At 47.1% G+C, this 15,181-nt stretch overlaps 5 protein-coding genes across 5 annotated transcripts; 3 read left to right on the top strand and 2 right to left on the bottom strand.

The window, feature by feature from the left end:
- Window positions 1-268: 268 nt before the first annotated feature.
- Window positions 269-2,835, top strand: FOBCDRAFT_247982 (uncharacterized protein; the record flags this gene model as incomplete). The annotated part of the gene is made up of 1 exon (XM_031173461.3): window positions 269-2,835. Exon 1 carries the CDS (start codon window positions 313-315, stop codon window positions 2,833-2,835), a length of 2,523 nt encoding a protein of 840 aa, XP_031050246.2. The 5' UTR covers window positions 269-312.
- Window positions 2,836-2,962: 127 nt separating this feature from the next.
- On the bottom strand, window positions 2,963-4,667 carry FOBCDRAFT_288278 (kinase-like domain-containing protein). Its single transcript, XM_031173463.3, has 4 exons — window positions 4,297-4,667; window positions 3,914-4,242; window positions 3,399-3,863; window positions 2,963-3,343 (listed from the first exon to the last, which is right to left on the bottom strand). Exons 1-4 carry the CDS (start codon window positions 4,659-4,661, stop codon window positions 3,120-3,122), a joined length of 1,383 nt encoding a protein of 460 aa, XP_031050248.2. The 5' UTR covers window positions 4,662-4,667; the 3' UTR covers window positions 2,963-3,119.
- A 1,393-nt stretch (window positions 4,668-6,060) lies between these two features.
- Window positions 6,061-7,993, top strand: FOBCDRAFT_214830 (uncharacterized protein). The gene is made up of 5 exons (XM_059609394.1): window positions 6,061-6,337; window positions 6,390-6,950; window positions 6,999-7,069; window positions 7,126-7,163; window positions 7,210-7,993. Exons 1-5 carry the CDS (start codon window positions 6,150-6,152, stop codon window positions 7,843-7,845), a joined length of 1,494 nt encoding a protein of 497 aa, XP_059464149.1. The 5' UTR covers window positions 6,061-6,149; the 3' UTR covers window positions 7,846-7,993.
- Window positions 7,932-8,866, bottom strand: FOBCDRAFT_315584 (ATP adenylyltransferase-domain-containing protein; the record flags this gene model as incomplete). Its single annotated transcript, XM_031173477.2, has 2 exons — window positions 7,932-8,702; window positions 8,759-8,866. 2 exons carry the CDS (start codon window positions 8,864-8,866, stop codon window positions 7,932-7,934), a joined length of 879 nt encoding a protein of 292 aa, XP_031050262.2.
- An 845-nt stretch (window positions 8,867-9,711) lies between these two features.
- Window positions 9,712-14,661, top strand: FOBCDRAFT_236851 (uncharacterized protein; the record flags this gene model as incomplete). The annotated part of the gene is made up of 6 exons (XM_054703328.2): window positions 9,712-9,790; window positions 9,867-10,033; window positions 10,080-10,417; window positions 11,981-12,094; window positions 12,155-13,601; window positions 13,660-14,661. 6 exons carry the CDS (start codon window positions 9,712-9,714, stop codon window positions 14,659-14,661), a joined length of 3,147 nt encoding a protein of 1,048 aa, XP_054559303.2.
- Between the last annotated feature and the right edge of the window lie 520 nt (window positions 14,662-15,181).

Below are 15,181 nucleotides of genomic sequence, written 5' to 3' on the forward strand. Positions count from 1 at the left end.
TGTGATTGGACCCGATTATGCGGAATGGGAATAACGGCGCGGAATTGAGGCCTAACAAACGCCCGGTTTATATGGAGGCTTCAGTGGAGTTGCGTTTGATATGTCGATGCGCGAAGGAAGCCTTATCGGGCGAAGAGGATACACTAGATTTCCGAAAGAGCCTAGCATTGCGATAATGAGGAGTAGGTTGATCGACTTCGGTAGCGGGTATGGAAATAGTAACATGAGTTTAGATGGGCTGAATATATATATTGCTTCCAATACAGAACAGCGATATCCATCAAGTAGTCCGATTCATTGCAACATACCAAAATGAGTGCCCCTCCACCATACTCACCACCAGGTTCTACTGGAAATGATGGAGAGACACGAGACATTCGTGCCCTGACTGACCCAGTCCGCGACACCTCGTCCGCAACCTCCACCGCATCTTCAGCATCTTCAGCATCTACCATCCTCCCCCCCTATCCCCCAAGCAGAGACCGCGCAGCTCCAAGCCGCAGCGATGAACCTAGATCCGTTCCGCCCATCGCTGGCGCTCTCCAGCGTCTCCGAAACCCCGGTGACTCCGGAACATCCAACGCTACCTCATCCGGCACCCGCGAACGTCTCCGCCAGATGGAGATCGAACGCGATGATCTTCGCCGTGCAATGCAGCAGGAGCGCACTATAAACGATCGTCTCAAGCGCGAGGCAGGTCTTACAGGCCTTTCCGCCGCAGAAGCCAGACTTCGTGTTCTCGAACTCAAACGGGAAGCTCAAGCTGCAGCCCAAATGAAAAGAACTCCCAACGAGGGAATGTTCAAGGCAGCTTGTGCCACGGACCTTCTCTTTCTCATGGATACTACCTCTTCCATGGGTCCGTTCATTGCAGCTGCTAAGGAGCAGGTCAAGAAGATTATGCAGGATATTACCGAGACGTTCTATAATGAGGCGGAGGTGAGGATTGCGGTGGTCAGTTATAAAGACCACTGTGATAAGAATCATATTCAGTTCATCGACTTCACTACTGATGTGGAGAAAGTGAGGGGCTTCATTGATAAGTTGAAAGCTCGGGGTGGCGGTGATGCACCTGAAGATGTCCTTGGTGGTATCCAACAGGCCATCAATGCTTCTTGGAAGAATCAGACCAGATGCATCATTCACATCGCTGATGCCCCGCCTCACGGGAATATCTTTCACAGCTGGGCTGAGAAGAGCGATGACTACTACACTCCTGGAAGTGAACCGCACAAGCTTCAGTATCAGCCTCTTCTGAAGCAGATGATCGGTCTGAATCTCAACTACGCTCTTCTCCGTATCTTGAGTGCGACTGACAAGATGGCATACGTGTTCCTCCAGGAATACGCTGCTGCGTCAGCAGACTGTAAGCTTTTGAAGTCGAACCCGCATTACCGGGAAGCTTTGAAAGCAAACTCCGGGCCGAGGAGTAGTGTTCTTGGTGCGAGTTCCAAGGGTACTGCGAAGGGTGGTCTGCTCTTTGAAGAAGCTGAGCTGGGCACTACGTACAGTGCCCTTCGTCACCTCGTAGTCAAGAGCGTTACAAGCTCTGCTTCACGCACCGCTGTTCGAATGTCAGAGTCTTCTTCTCGAACTGGCGAAAAGGGAACCAAGACTGCTCAAATGTCTCATCTTGACGCCATCGGCGAAGCGGAAGATGACGAGTTCAACGAAAAGCAGAGCGAAGCAATTCTTGAAGACGTTGAGAAGAAGTGGTCTGACCAGAGCTGGTTTGAAGATAAGCTCGTTGTCGAAGGCTTCAGTCCGGATACTGTGATTCATCGCTCTGGTACACTTAATGACATGATGGCTCACGATGATAACATTAAGTTGAGTGTCATGGAGCTCAACGTTCACAAACGTCGCATGCCCTTCGCTCAAGGCGCTCTGCGTCTTGCATACTGCGCCAAGACGACGCATTCCACAAACCCCTACGTCGTCAAGTCGTTTAAGCGTGGTGGAAAGCGGCTTGCGCATTTGGCCGAGGACATGCGCTGCCAAGCTCTCTGCAAGGCATTTGCTTTAGAGTTCAACGCTTTGACAGACGATAAGCATTCGATCGACTTTATCGTCACATCATGCCTGAAGGGAAAATCTGGCGATTCCGGTACCGATTACATCTCCCTTGAACCCTTTATTGAGGGTGACTATGTCAAGTACAACAATAACTGCAGCTATGTTAACGAGGACAACCCAGACGATGAATTCAACAAAGCAGCACAGGCCTTCTCACACTTCACCTACGAACGATCATGGGGAAGCTTTCTGGTCTGCGACCTCCAAGGCGTAGGCCACGTCCTCACAGACCCAGCTATTCACACCCTCGATCCAGAACGCTTCAAACTCGCAGACACAAACCTCGGACGAGAAGGCTTCAAATTCTTTTTCGCAACCCATGTCTGCAACGAAATCTGCACTCAGCTCGAGCTTAAGAGCAAAGCATCAATGATATCATCCGAAAAGGCTTCTTTCCGCGAATGGTGGCCTACCATCGACTCAACAGCATGCTGCTCCAACAAGCTCTGTGGAAGGATCATTCAAGTCACAAACGCAAATAAGTCAGAGGAGTTTCCGGGCTGTAATTGGTGTGATACTTGCTGGCCGCAGCTGGAAGCTACGAAGGAGAAAGTTATTTGCGTGGCGCCGGGGACGCATCATGAGTTTGATGTGTCGAGGTTTTATTGGGAGAGTCAGGGGCGGGTGGCGCCGAGGAAGTGTGAAGGGCATAGGGAGAGGGATGAAACTGTTGCAAGGACGGCGGTTATGGGAGGGAATTTCTTTGGGAGGCTCAGGGGCGCTACGAAGAAGAAATCTATTTCGGGCAAAGCTTGGTGATAGGGTCAACTTCTATCGTTTATTTCTTTGACTTGTTCGATTCTCGGTAAATTTATCTCTATATATAGTTCCATACAACAGGCATCGCTTCATACTGCAATAAACCTTTCTATACCTAAGTACTCTCAGTTTCTAGCCATATGATAGCATGCCTAAACCCATGACAACATTATCATGATTTTGTACTCTAGATAGAGGAATGTCCAGCGTTTATTTAGTGAGAATTGACCTCTTGCTCTCCCGCCTTGTAGAGTTCGTTCGACTCCGGATCTGCTCCTTTAGCATTACTGCTCCTCAGCACCCAGCGACTCAGCTTTCGCACTAGTACTGCTCTCGGTCATTAACCACGGATCCTGTAGTAGCACCTTCGCAGTAGGTCTATCTTCTGGCATCCAAGTTAAAATGCGCCGTAGAAATGCAATGAAAGCCGAGCTGTCCCCAAGCTTCGTCTCAAGCTCTTCCAGAGAGCGGTTCTTGGGGATAGGTGCGAGTCCTTTCCATTTGCCTACTACATTATGTCAGTAGGCGTCTTTAAAACCATTCAAATTTTCTGTCCCGATTACCTTGCTCGTCCCAAAAGTCAGCCGCTCTCCCAGAGTTCCTCTGCAGAAATTCCCGGGGTGGCGGACCTAGCGTTGCCATGAGTTCGGCTAGATGCGCTGCATCGCTCATTTCTCCATCTCCATCCCTCGCCGTGAACAACCGATTCATGCCGAGAAGATCCCAAGCGGTCAGACCAACGCTCCAGATATCTACAGAATGGTTCCATGGCATGCTCATAATGACTTCCGGTGCGCGATATGAAAGCGGCATAATGTCGCCAGCGTGTGGTCCCAGTCCGGTCCTCGCCTCGCCAAAGTCTGATAATAGGATTGGACCTGGCCTTGGGCGCATGACTTTTGAGAGGTAGATTGTTCGACATTCTAAGACTTGCTTTCGTGCGACAGGTGATTTAAAGGCCATGGACACCAGAGGTTGGAGCTGTGAATCGTCGTCAAGGCCTAGCAATAGGTTCCCGGGGTGAATGTCTGCAATGTTAGGAATATAAATAGACACATAATCGCAAACCAGGACTAACCTGTGTGTACTAACTGTGCTTCCGTGTGAAGAAAGTCAAGAGCGTTCAATAGCCCCTTGACTGCTCTTTTGACGAAATTTTCATCAAATCCATCTGTTCGAAAGATTTCCTTGTAGTCACGCAGACTCATTTGTGTACCTTCAAGTACCAGTACCTTATGACGGCCATTAGGCCCGCTCATTTCGAACGAGTCTAAAAATATCCGGATGTTTCCCCCTCCATGGTGTCTGGTCTTGCCGAGGATTGGTGACAATGTTTCGTATACGGGAATTTCTCGGTGATTGCGGGACGTATGGACGTAGATCTTGAGAGCGACATATTTGCGGTCTCTGTATCTCAAATGAGCTGAGTACCCACGATCATAAACTATCTTATTGACTTACCTTAAATCTTGGGCAAGCCATATTGTGGATGAGCTTCCGAAGCCGAGCTTCGTCACCGCTTGATACCGGCCTTGGAAGACTTCCCCGATTCGGACCGGATAAAATCGCGAAGCATCATAACCGGCGATTTCCTCCTCTTCAACCTTAACGTTCTCATCGATAGTATTATACGTAGTTGATGGAAATGTGAGCGGATCCTCAAGAGTTGTAGGCGGGTATTGATGAAGTATGGGTGCTGCCTGAGTAGACGACTTTCGCGCCACAGAAGTCGGGTACTTCGGAAGCTCTGATATTGAGGTAACAGAGCAACCTGATCTTCCGGATACCAGGCGCGTAAGATTTCTGAGATATCTGCTCGATGACATGGCGTGTTGGTGTACTGAATTCCGTGGTCGGTGAAAGATGTTTTGATGCATGCAAGTGTCGGCGGAAGCTCGGAGATGGTCGCCCGAGAAACACCGCCACTAAATAAATAGTAGAAAGGCGAAGAGAAAAAGCATGCAAGCAATTGTTTTTCACTCTTCGATTGATGAAATTACGTGGCAGATATTAAATTCACGATATCATGTGACAGCCAGAACTCTGATAAGCTGCCGAGTGCCGACTGTCGCGCAGTGTAAAAACTGTCGAGCCAGTAGGTCAGTATTATCGAATCGAATAACAAACTTTCTTTAAAACTTTGCTTTGGGTTTCGGATCAATGTGGATTTTATGATCACCGAGAAAGTCTTGTTACCAAGCTTATGGTTCTCCTTGTTGGAAAACACCACGGCGAACGTGAGCAAGCTGCAGATGACTAGCCAACTTACCCGCAGTCGGTTTATCCCTAGTTCTCCATATATCCGGAAAGTGCTACTTATTTTCAATTACAATCACTTCCTAGGAGGAGTATCAGCGTAAGTTCACGAAAGTCATAGTCAACTTCCCGAAGGTCACAAGCCACCAGGCGTGTTGGCATTGAACATACCTAGCCTTACTATAGCCTGTCATGGAGAATTGACTTGAAAGCTAATCCGATAAATATCAATCTTCTTCTCGAAACTCTCTTCGTGAGGCTGCGCGATGCTACAACGTTGATTAAAGTGAAGGCGTAAGAAACGTAAGTCAACACGCGGCGTGAAAGGCTTATGATAGACTCATGCACGCTGACAAGGAAGCTGTGGCTTAGAAAATTGATTACCAACAGAGCCCGCATAAATCAGCATTATCAAGACAGCCCAGTATGTAACAAGTCTAAGATAATCCCTAAATGCCGCGCGCTTATCGGTAGTGCGCGCTTCACCTGATTCCCGACTCTGCACTAAATTATTCAAGTCTCGGATATCTGCCAGTTCCAATTTATCAGCCATGGATCTCACTACTACCTAAATGAAGCTCTTTTTGCGAAATATTTACAAGACCGTTCGTTGTTGTCTTGCCCTGTGGCTGTGCTTCTTATCTCCGGTAATTACCAGACAGGCAGTCATTTCGTGGTAACTGCGGATAAAAATGCCACGAAAATCATTGGCTCAAGGACGCGTGGGAGCATGTTAAGCTTTCTCTAGGTAGTTGATAGCAAGGAGCAATGAAACGTTAATCAATCTTAGGTGCAGGAAAAGAAGGCTGAGCAGTTGGCCAAAGTGCGACGCGAGGATTTCTCGTGCTAAATTTGGCTCCTTTTGTCCAATCGGAAATGGAAATTGCCGAGCCTCAACAGCTTACCCTGCATCGAATTATTCAGCCCTCGCAGGGATCATGATCCTTCATGTTACGATTGAAGAGCTGGGTTTGAGGTAGATAAATGCCCACATTTCCTGATCTCAGAATTGTTACGCATCAGATCTACAAGGGCAGAACTGCCCAATTGCCACCGCGATGCATTCTTCGTGGTTCTCCTATCCCATTACGAGACCGTTCCCATTTCGATGGTTTACTCCTGTAGCCATCGTGGGCGGCCTGATATTGATGGTCTTATTTACGATCATCAATCTGGCGTCCAGTGCGTTTTATCTCAAGCCGATCTTTACTGACGATCCCAATGGTACGACCACCCAGTCTGTTCGGTATGTACTAAGAATCTCATGTCTTCACTGGCGTTCTAATAATCTTGTTCAGATGGTTCATGAAAGCACCGCTGAACTGGGATAATAATATGAAGGTCAAATGCCAGCCTAAGATATTGTCTGTTGGTGATCGCGTTTTCTCCACCAACCTTGGTTTTCAATATTCCGTCAAAGCGCTTACCTCATCTGACGATGACTCAGACTTTCGAAAGACATATCCTTCCATTGCATACTTAAATAACACTCTTGAAGATTGCTATCTAACAAGAGTCGACATTAATCTTCGAAAATCAGATGCTAGAGCTTCAAACAGCTGGTGGCTTTCTTGGATCACGACTTTCACTGACGCTACAGCCTCTTGTAATGTCATGACAAGCGAGGGCCTTGTGAACATTACCCTTGGTGTTGAGTACACGGGTCAGAGTGATCATATATACGATTATGTTATTGAGGATGATTACAAGACTCATGCAAGTACCTGGTGGGGGACAAGGTTGCTGAATGTGTATTTTACGGGTATTCTGTCAACAATGTCACAGACCCAAGATCTGGGAGATGATTCATATTGGATGACGGGAGGGATCACGTTCACAACGAACCCGAACATAAAGGAGTGAGTAAGTCCCCAAGAATATCATTCTCATATCCTGAAAAGAGTTAGCATTCGTGATCCGAAGTTATTCAACCTCGCAGGATGGTTTCTTTCCTCTGATGGGTTCATACAAAATGAACGCGAGTTTCTTCCCCCTACCAGTCTTTCTTATGGATAACCAGTTAACAACCCGTAGCTCTCAACGACACTTCCTTCATAAAGACTGACCCAAAGGTGCGTCCACGTCAGCCGTGTAACTTCTAATACTAACAGAACCCAGAATCAGTTTGTCCCAGTTATTTGGGAAAGTCTCCATTACACAAGGATTCTTCACTCCCTCATAGCCGTTGACCTCGGAAACCAAAACGCCCCTAACTTGCTTTTGGACAAAAAGGATCTTCAATACGCCATCCTCCCACCAGATGATCCGAATCGCAAAAACGGCTCTTTTCTAAATGACTCGTCATTGACGGGCCAAGCCACACGCTATGCCCAGATTCCAACACCTGGAGCACCTCTTCCACCAACAGATAAGAACCTTGTTCTTCTTAACGAAACTTACGACAGGTTCGCTAGTGAGATGGGACCATTGGAGAGTAATGATGCGACAATAGTTTCACAATATCTCTGCTCTGTTCCACAGAGTAAAAGTCCGGGTATCATGCTCTTGGCGATCCTTCTTGCAGATTTGGTGTTTTTGCAAGCGGCGTGGGTGATTTATAATTGGATTGCCGGAAGCATGTTGTCTGAGTCGCAGATGCAGACGTGTCAAGGCTGTGTCGAAAGCCCTGTTCAGGTTATTGAGAAGGAGGGGTTGTTGGGCGAGGGGAAGACTACAGTAACTTCAGGAAGCTATGTGAGTGTTAGTGCTGATGAAGGGGCTGGTAGTAATTTGCTTATCAGGGAAGCTAAGTGATGGGAACGACATATATGATAATGATGATAGGGAACTCGGAATCCAATTCTAAAAGTGCTTCTTGGATTATATCAAACAGCTCAAATCTATTTTGGCACGCCAAGCTCTGTAAGAGCGGCAGCTGATCCAAGTCTGATCCAGCCATCAATCTCGCTTTGTGTTGCAACAGCAACAACGCCCATCATTCCAATAGCATTCGCTCCAGCTTCCTTATTAACAGCCGCTCGTCGTCTTGGAAGTACAACCATCCACCTCTGCGTAAGCAAAAAATTGTGCGGAACTGCAGCACCAGGAGGTGAGCTATCAGTATGCTCAGATCGCCCTTCGCCAACTTTGGTGGCTTGCTTCAGAAGGTCGCTGTAAACAGTGACCAAATCGTCCATGTCGGGTTTAGAGTGTCCGAAGTGTTGGTAGAACCATTGAAAGGGAACATTAGGCTCTTTTGTACCATCAGCATCGAGAAAAGATGCAAAGCTATCTTTCGGCTTTGGGATCAGCTGCATATGCTTATGCAATCGACTACATCCTCCATCTCGTCCACAATTGAAAAAGGTAACATAATCGTCGCCCAATGTAGTCAAAACACTCCATGCTGCTGTTAGATCGCCCCTATTCAAAGGTTCGTATTGCCTTTGGTGGCCGTCTGAAGTCAGAAGCATCAAATGAGGGTTGGCGAAGCAAAATTTGTTGGCCACCAGGACATGCGTTCTTCCAACGTCGCATATCTCATAACCCGCTGTGTTGATGTCACTCCCCTCTCGCTTCTGCTGGGATAGTTCGATATCCTGTTGCGTCTGGGCTCCAGCTGTTTGAATGGTCGGTTTCCTTGCCAAAGCCGAAGTGAGAAGGAACTGAAACTGCAGTCAAGATTGTCAGTATGACGTGCCCGGCTGTGCAGTCAATGGCGTAGTACTTTCAATCCTCCATCCAAATATTCGATGAGCCTTTGTTCTTGGTCGTAAAATACCAGCCCTGCTTGGACAAGGCTGTCGAACTTGGCCTTGATGAGTGATTTATCCATCTTCTGAGGTTTCAGAGCGCTGACAGTTCTAACGATGAACAAACAAGCAATCCCTGTCGCTAAAGTGTTGCAATCATGCACCGGGTTATATTTACACCGAGCTCATATTCCATGTCGCTCCCGCCATCATCATGGCTCATTAGTCTGTCTAGCATTCGTTGCTGAATTGTAGAGTCATGAGTAATTCTCCGAACGTCAAATGCAAGAAACAACGCTCAGGCCAAAAGATATCAAAGTCACGGATGCGACAGAACAAATCGCTTCACGTTAGTGTATACAATTGAATAAGACGCATGGTGGCTTCTTGACCCTAGATACGAACCAATTACGTGTATGAGACTGCGACGACCGATATCAATGTATCTATTCCATAGAAAAAAGTTGCTTTTTTCGGTGTCTCGGATGTATTTGGGGCGGGGAGGATTGGACAGAAAAGGCATGTAATTACGTCAATTGAGAACTGGGGTTCGTGGGCATTGAATACTGAGACACTAACAGCAGTGGTCATTCTTTTCTGGTCACCTGTCGATCTGGTACGTGGTATAACTCTCGTATCTCAAAGCCACCAACGCGATTGAGTTCACAACGCGTTGACATCCTTCTTCATCATCATTGTCATCATGTCCAGATATTCACCTTCTGTTTACTGTGCCCTCTGCGGCGCTCCAACATCCAGTGGCTCAGCTAATGCATATGATAGTTGCCTATCTGACCAGGGGTTCGACTTTGTCGAAAATGAATGAATGGCTGTGGAGGGTCAAGCTTATCAAGCAGCACCGCGAGTCTGGAAGTCGAGTACCGTGGGTGCTATGTGATCAGTATCCAATGATTCTAGGGCCTTCATTATGCCCCGTGCTGGGAAGGAGGATGCGAACGAGTTCAATGTCGATTTTGAGGAGAACACCAGGATAATATCAACAAGACGTTGACTCTATAACGGTGTAACTTCTATGCAAGAGAGAACTATCAGGGGCTAATATTTAAAGGTATGATTACGGAGGTGAAGACCCCTTGGTATTTCCCATGCATGAAGACTGTTACGAACTTCTTGGAAAGGTTGCGAAGCCACGAATGATCGACACCGCGGCTCTGTACCAAGTCTTCACAGCTCACCTTCCGCCACCCTCCCACGGGTCACCAAATGCCCTGGACTTTGACTATGGCCCAGTAAAAGAATATTAGAGCAAGAGCTGGTCTGATGCCCCAGGGAGAGGGTATGCTGTCATTATCACCCGTTTCTATTCACGACGGCCAGGCCACCGACATCACCGAAAGCGCCTTGAAGAAAGCTCATAAGTCGATTGTACGAGTAATCGGGCGACCCCCAAACGTACCAACTGGACCAGCTGCTGGTCGTGGATGCCTCGAAATGTACCGACCGGAGCGTGCCAATCCTACAGAACTGGGCCGTACAACAATCAACGGGGAACACGAGCGCCATCTGGAAATCACCACATGGCTCTGTATGCAATCCACCAAGGTGCATGGCGAAATAAGCGCAAGAAGCGGAAGCAGGGCACATATTCTGTGCCGAAGGATATTTCTGACACGGTATGGGAAAACAAGTTTTCCACGGAGTTTGCCTGGATACTCGAGTTTCTCCCTTCTAAAGAAGAGATCGAGCGTCGTCAAGTAGATAGGTTCTTGTTTTGCAAGGTCATCAACGATCTTGGCAGTGGTCGTGGGTTCGATGCGTTCAAAGCTCGTAGCTACCGTGATATACTGAGGGCCTTGCATAACCGACGTCGCCTCTGGAACTTCTTTTCCAAGATCATAGAGGAATACCTGCCTCTCTCAAAACAGCGCAGTGCTCCGAAGCCCAAGGCAGAGTCTTTGCCCCAGGTCTCCAAGTCAACCTCAACTCCCATGGCGTCAACTTTAGTACCTAGGAGCACGCCCACGGCAATAGACTTCTTCAGAAGACCTTTGAAAGGTAGCAAACCTTGGCCCTGAGACCCCAAAGAGCTGAGGAACAAGTCCCCGATCCAAGCGCGTTCTATGGAGAATCTGACTCTTGCCGCTCGTAATAGCGATTTGCATCATGCAGTTTTATTTGGAGTCGACGCTAATATGCAAGGTTTCGAGATTCACTTTGAAGATAACAGACGGAAATGGAGTCATTGCATTGGTCCCCGCAGCACGGTCATGCGGTACCTCTACTTCGACAAGCCATTGGCCTTTCCTGACAAGATTATATTGACTGCGTACTTATCTTACAAGTCGATGATCTTTCCCACTATTGGTGCAAGCTCCTGAAACGCCTCAGTACTCGTGAGATCCTCTGCCTAGGCCCTTATGTGACGAACAGGCAGATCGGTTGTACTGAGCCGGGATCCTTCAAATCGAAGCTACAAGATCAAAGATATATTGGCTATAGTGGGACTTTATATAAGTAAGAAGGTATTTCTGATAACGCATAATGCAGATCACTACTTTCAATGTCACAGTATTATATGATCAGGCTTTGTAACTGTGGCAATGTGATATCAAGAGAGAAGTAATGCCGAAGCCATACATAAAGCAACACAATAGTTTTTTGTAAACACAACCACAATATAGGCGTCATACAATACGCCTAAAAACACAATAACCTTATTATCAGGTCAACAGATCATGTAGCTGCTGCCTTAAACCTTATCATCCAATTGAACAAGTGGCCTCAGTGGCAAAGTGATATCCAGGGGAACAAAGCGCTCAGGCAGGTTCAATTTGCTGACTCGCCCTTATGTAGTATTACCACAATAAGCATATAGGCGCCTGTCCTGCTAACTATTTAAACAGCATAATTTGCCAACTTAACTGGAAGACATATAAGTCTTTTACTCTCTCTCTACTCTTGCCTTTATAAACAGCAACAATTGCATCCGTCGCAGCTTCATTGTATCATTTGTCATGTGCGGACATACTGTTTATTGCGCCTTGTGCTGTGGGCCTATTCACGAATACGATTCGTGGGGAGACTCCTATTGCGGCTGTGACGACGACAGCGACTCTGGAGTTGATATTGTGGATAAAGAATGGATGGGAGAGTTTATAATTATTGTTCGAGACCCAGAAACACAAGAGTAAGACTCAAAGTTATATCCCCTCATCGCTTTCTTGGTCCAACACTAGTAGAGCCTTTCTAATCGAGCAAGCTCGGCATCATGAGGATAACCACTATGATGTATATGATGATGATGAAGTTGGTGAACATGGCGAGGTATTCGACACCCGACTCGTCACAGTGTAAACATATCATCACTGAGACCGGCGGAGTGTGTTGCTACACTGCTAATGCACGCACAGTTACGACTTCCAAGGTCCTCAGTCCTTTGCAGCGCCACTTCACGTCGATTGCTATGTGATCCTCCAAGACGCTTATAAACCACGAAAAGTTACCCTCTCTGCTCTTTACGACACTCTTGCAGGATATTGCTCTCCAACCAGGAACAAACACCAACCAAACTCACTGGATCTTGACCATGGCCTACCATCTGGACCTTTTGAAGTCGATATGGTCAATGTCAACGACGAATACGCACTCGCGTCACCAAGTCAGGTTGATGAGTGTATAGAAGATATGGTTCAAGAGCTTTTCAGAATTTCACGTAAATCCAAGAAGCCAAAGAACGGAAATATTCCACAGACCTTATTCGCGAATGGCAATGGCGAGAAGATATCCCCTTCGAAAATATACGCTGATATGCCATGGGCAAAGCACTATCTTCCGCGCACCGATGAGATGCGAAAGCGCAGAATTGATTGGAAAAAACTTTACAAGAATCTTGACCTCCTCGGAAAAGGTATAGGGGAGGGGAAATTTAAACCCAATGTCAGAATGCATCTTGAGAATCGGTGTCGGATCTGGAGCGTGTGTACTCGACTCTTGAAGGAGTGTTCGGTCCGCGAACCAAAAAAGAATCAAGTGGCTGAGACGAATAAACGAAAGTCTGGAAATAAAACCAACAAGCCGACTGATAAGATTATCAAGGGCGCAGTCTCCAGTCTCATGCCACTCTTGACATTCCCGGCCGACTCCAAAACAACCTACGCCAGCGTCAATCTCATCAATAGAATGAACGACATGGAGAAAGCTGAGCCTGTGATTAGGGTCTATTGGACTGATAGCAAGGAGCTTGCGGGTATAGGAGTTCACGACTCCGACAAAAACACAACCAAGACGATAGGATCAGAAGATCTATTTCACTCGAGTGAAGATGCACAGATCCCAAAGGACGACTGGCTAGTAGCAATATTCATCACCACGAAAGAAGTCTCTGGCGACAATAACCCCAAACTCATGCAGCGGAAGGCTGTAGGCATAAGGTTTGTCTTTTTGTACGACAACTTCATTCAACTCGGTCAATCTGAAGGAGATATACGAGTTCTCGTCCCCAAAGATGAGCACATTGTTGTTTCCATCGGCGGTACATGGGCTCCTGGAAAGCCCTTGGAAAAGCTGGTTCTTCTGCAGCAAGATCTGGAAAAGGTGCCTTCTTCTGCTTTCTCTCGCATCGGGATGTCCGATTTTACGCCTTTTGATGAAGCCCAAGAGTTTCAGCCCGACACCAGGATTGCAAACTTTCTCTGGAGAGGACAGGTACCTACTGAGCACGAAATCTGGCCTTCTTACCCTTTGAGGCTAGATCCCTTGATGCCAACGCCCGTAGAGGCATTGTTATTCGAGAACAAGACTGATGATCCGCACAACAACCTCCGTGTTGGGGTGGATGTTCAGTTTCGTGGGTTTGAGGTGAGTCACATATAAAAGGACAAAACAATCCGACACTCCATTGGTATTACCTCTGCAGTGCATTATTTTAGTATGGAGTCGGATGAGAATATCAGGAAGTGCTGTCACTGGCAAGGATAAGGTTGAGGGCCTACGCTTCCTAAGAGAAAAGGGACAGCATTTCATTGTTGGAAGAATTGGGCAAAATGAGAAGATTCTTGCCAGAGGGGGGCGAAATGGGGAGACTATAAAAGGCTTCCATTGCCAGTGGTCTAACAAAAACACCTCCGATAGCGCTCTGACGTCCTTTGGCGTATTCACCCTCGACGACGTCACTTGGCGCCTCGGGGGGGAGCGCGAGGATAAGGACTCCAGGGGATTCTACTGGATCCCAAACCGTCCCCAAACCGAATATCCATACGCCGAAGTTGGACCAATCCATGGCCAAACAGACAAAATCGAAAGATTGCGTTACCCCGACGTTGGTGTGCCGAGTCCGCAGGCAGTTGTGACGTGGCTCGACTGCTCAAAACCACTCGAAACTATTTCCGTTATAATGTGTCATAGTACGACGACAGAGTTACTCAAGATTACGTCCATGGCTTTCGAGTACGCTGAGGGTCATGAGCCGATGTACTTCGGACCATTCGCCATCTCCGAACCAGAGCATGAGAAAAATGTCAGTAAACAAGACCGGTGCACTTGCATACACGGAGGTTCTTTCGAAGTAGAGATTGAAGATGAACCCCACTTTGAAATAGGTGAATGGAACCCAAATGGAGCTTACCTCAAAACTCTTCGTCTATGGGTCGACAGCTTAGGGATCCTCACCGGTCTACAGTTTGTGACTGAAGCATCCGAGAGTCAGAAGTTGGGCTTCTGTGAGGGCGAACATTCTGCTGAGCTAGACTTGCGAACTAAGGAAGAAACAGCTGCGGGGATCAAGTTCTTCCTTGGCTCGAATGGGAGAAATGACGTTGGCGAAGATACGGTTGTTGTAGCTGTTCAGTTGATCGAGGTAAAAAAGCCAGCCCCAAAACCAAAACCTCCCCAGATGAAGAAGTACAAGATTTCAAAGTAAGTTATACATCATTAAGTCAGGTCAGAAGTGGCTCATCAGCTAAACCTCCACCAGATCTAGACGTATTCAGAATTATCGACATTGATTCAAACATTCAGAGGATGTGTATCAGCTGGAATGTTAACTATTCTATACGTCGCATACCATTGCAGTCTCACCACAAGCATTCTGAGGGACTAGGAATGCCTCAAGAACGAAAAGGAGATTTGAGGTTGGGAAACCATGGCCTCGCCACTAAGAAATGAACTTTTCGGAAGTCGGGAATCAAGCTAAATCATTTCCTCTTTCACCTCTGCTCATTAAATTCAGATGAGACAGACTGCACTTTTGAAAGTATTTTTGCTAGTGTTTCATGGATGGTATGACATTACAGTTATAATTAATTCTATCTATATAGCTCGTCAGAGACAAACAAACATGTGTGTTTTATTATATGCCCGGGCTTACGTAGCCACTGAAAGCGACAACAGGCATGGACAGCATCAAAGCTCCCAGTCAACAATGGGAGATCGTTTGCCGA

The sequence above is a fragment of the Fusarium oxysporum genome, chromosome II, assembly GCF_013085055.1.
Source record: "Fusarium oxysporum Fo47 chromosome II, complete sequence".
In the NCBI taxonomy this organism is placed as follows: Eukaryota; Fungi; Ascomycota; class Sordariomycetes; order Hypocreales; family Nectriaceae; genus Fusarium; species Fusarium oxysporum.

Bases quoted from the DNA above. Each gene is read 5' to 3' on its own strand.
- FOBCDRAFT_288278 (XM_031173463.3), bottom strand. From the start codon at position 4,661: ATGTCATCGAGCAGATATCTCAGAAATCTTACGCGCCTGGTATCCGGA. The intron at 4,243-4,296 runs GTAAGTCAATAA...TTTGAGATACAG, and splicing joins TGGCTTGCCCAAGATTTAAG to AGACCGCAAATATGTCGCTC. The intron at 3,344-3,398 runs GTAATCGGGACA...GACATAATGTAG, and splicing joins TGACTTTTGGGACGAGCAAG to TAGGCAAATGGAAAGGACTC.
- FOBCDRAFT_214830 (XM_059609394.1), top strand. From the start codon at position 6,150: ATGCATTCTTCGTGGTTCTCCTATCCCATTACGAGACCGTTCCCATTT. The intron at 6,338-6,389 runs GTATGTACTAAG...AATCTTGTTCAG, and splicing joins ACGACCACCCAGTCTGTTCG to ATGGTTCATGAAAGCACCGC. The intron at 6,951-6,998 runs GTGAGTAAGTCC...GAAAAGAGTTAG, and splicing joins ACGAACCCGAACATAAAGGA to CATTCGTGATCCGAAGTTAT.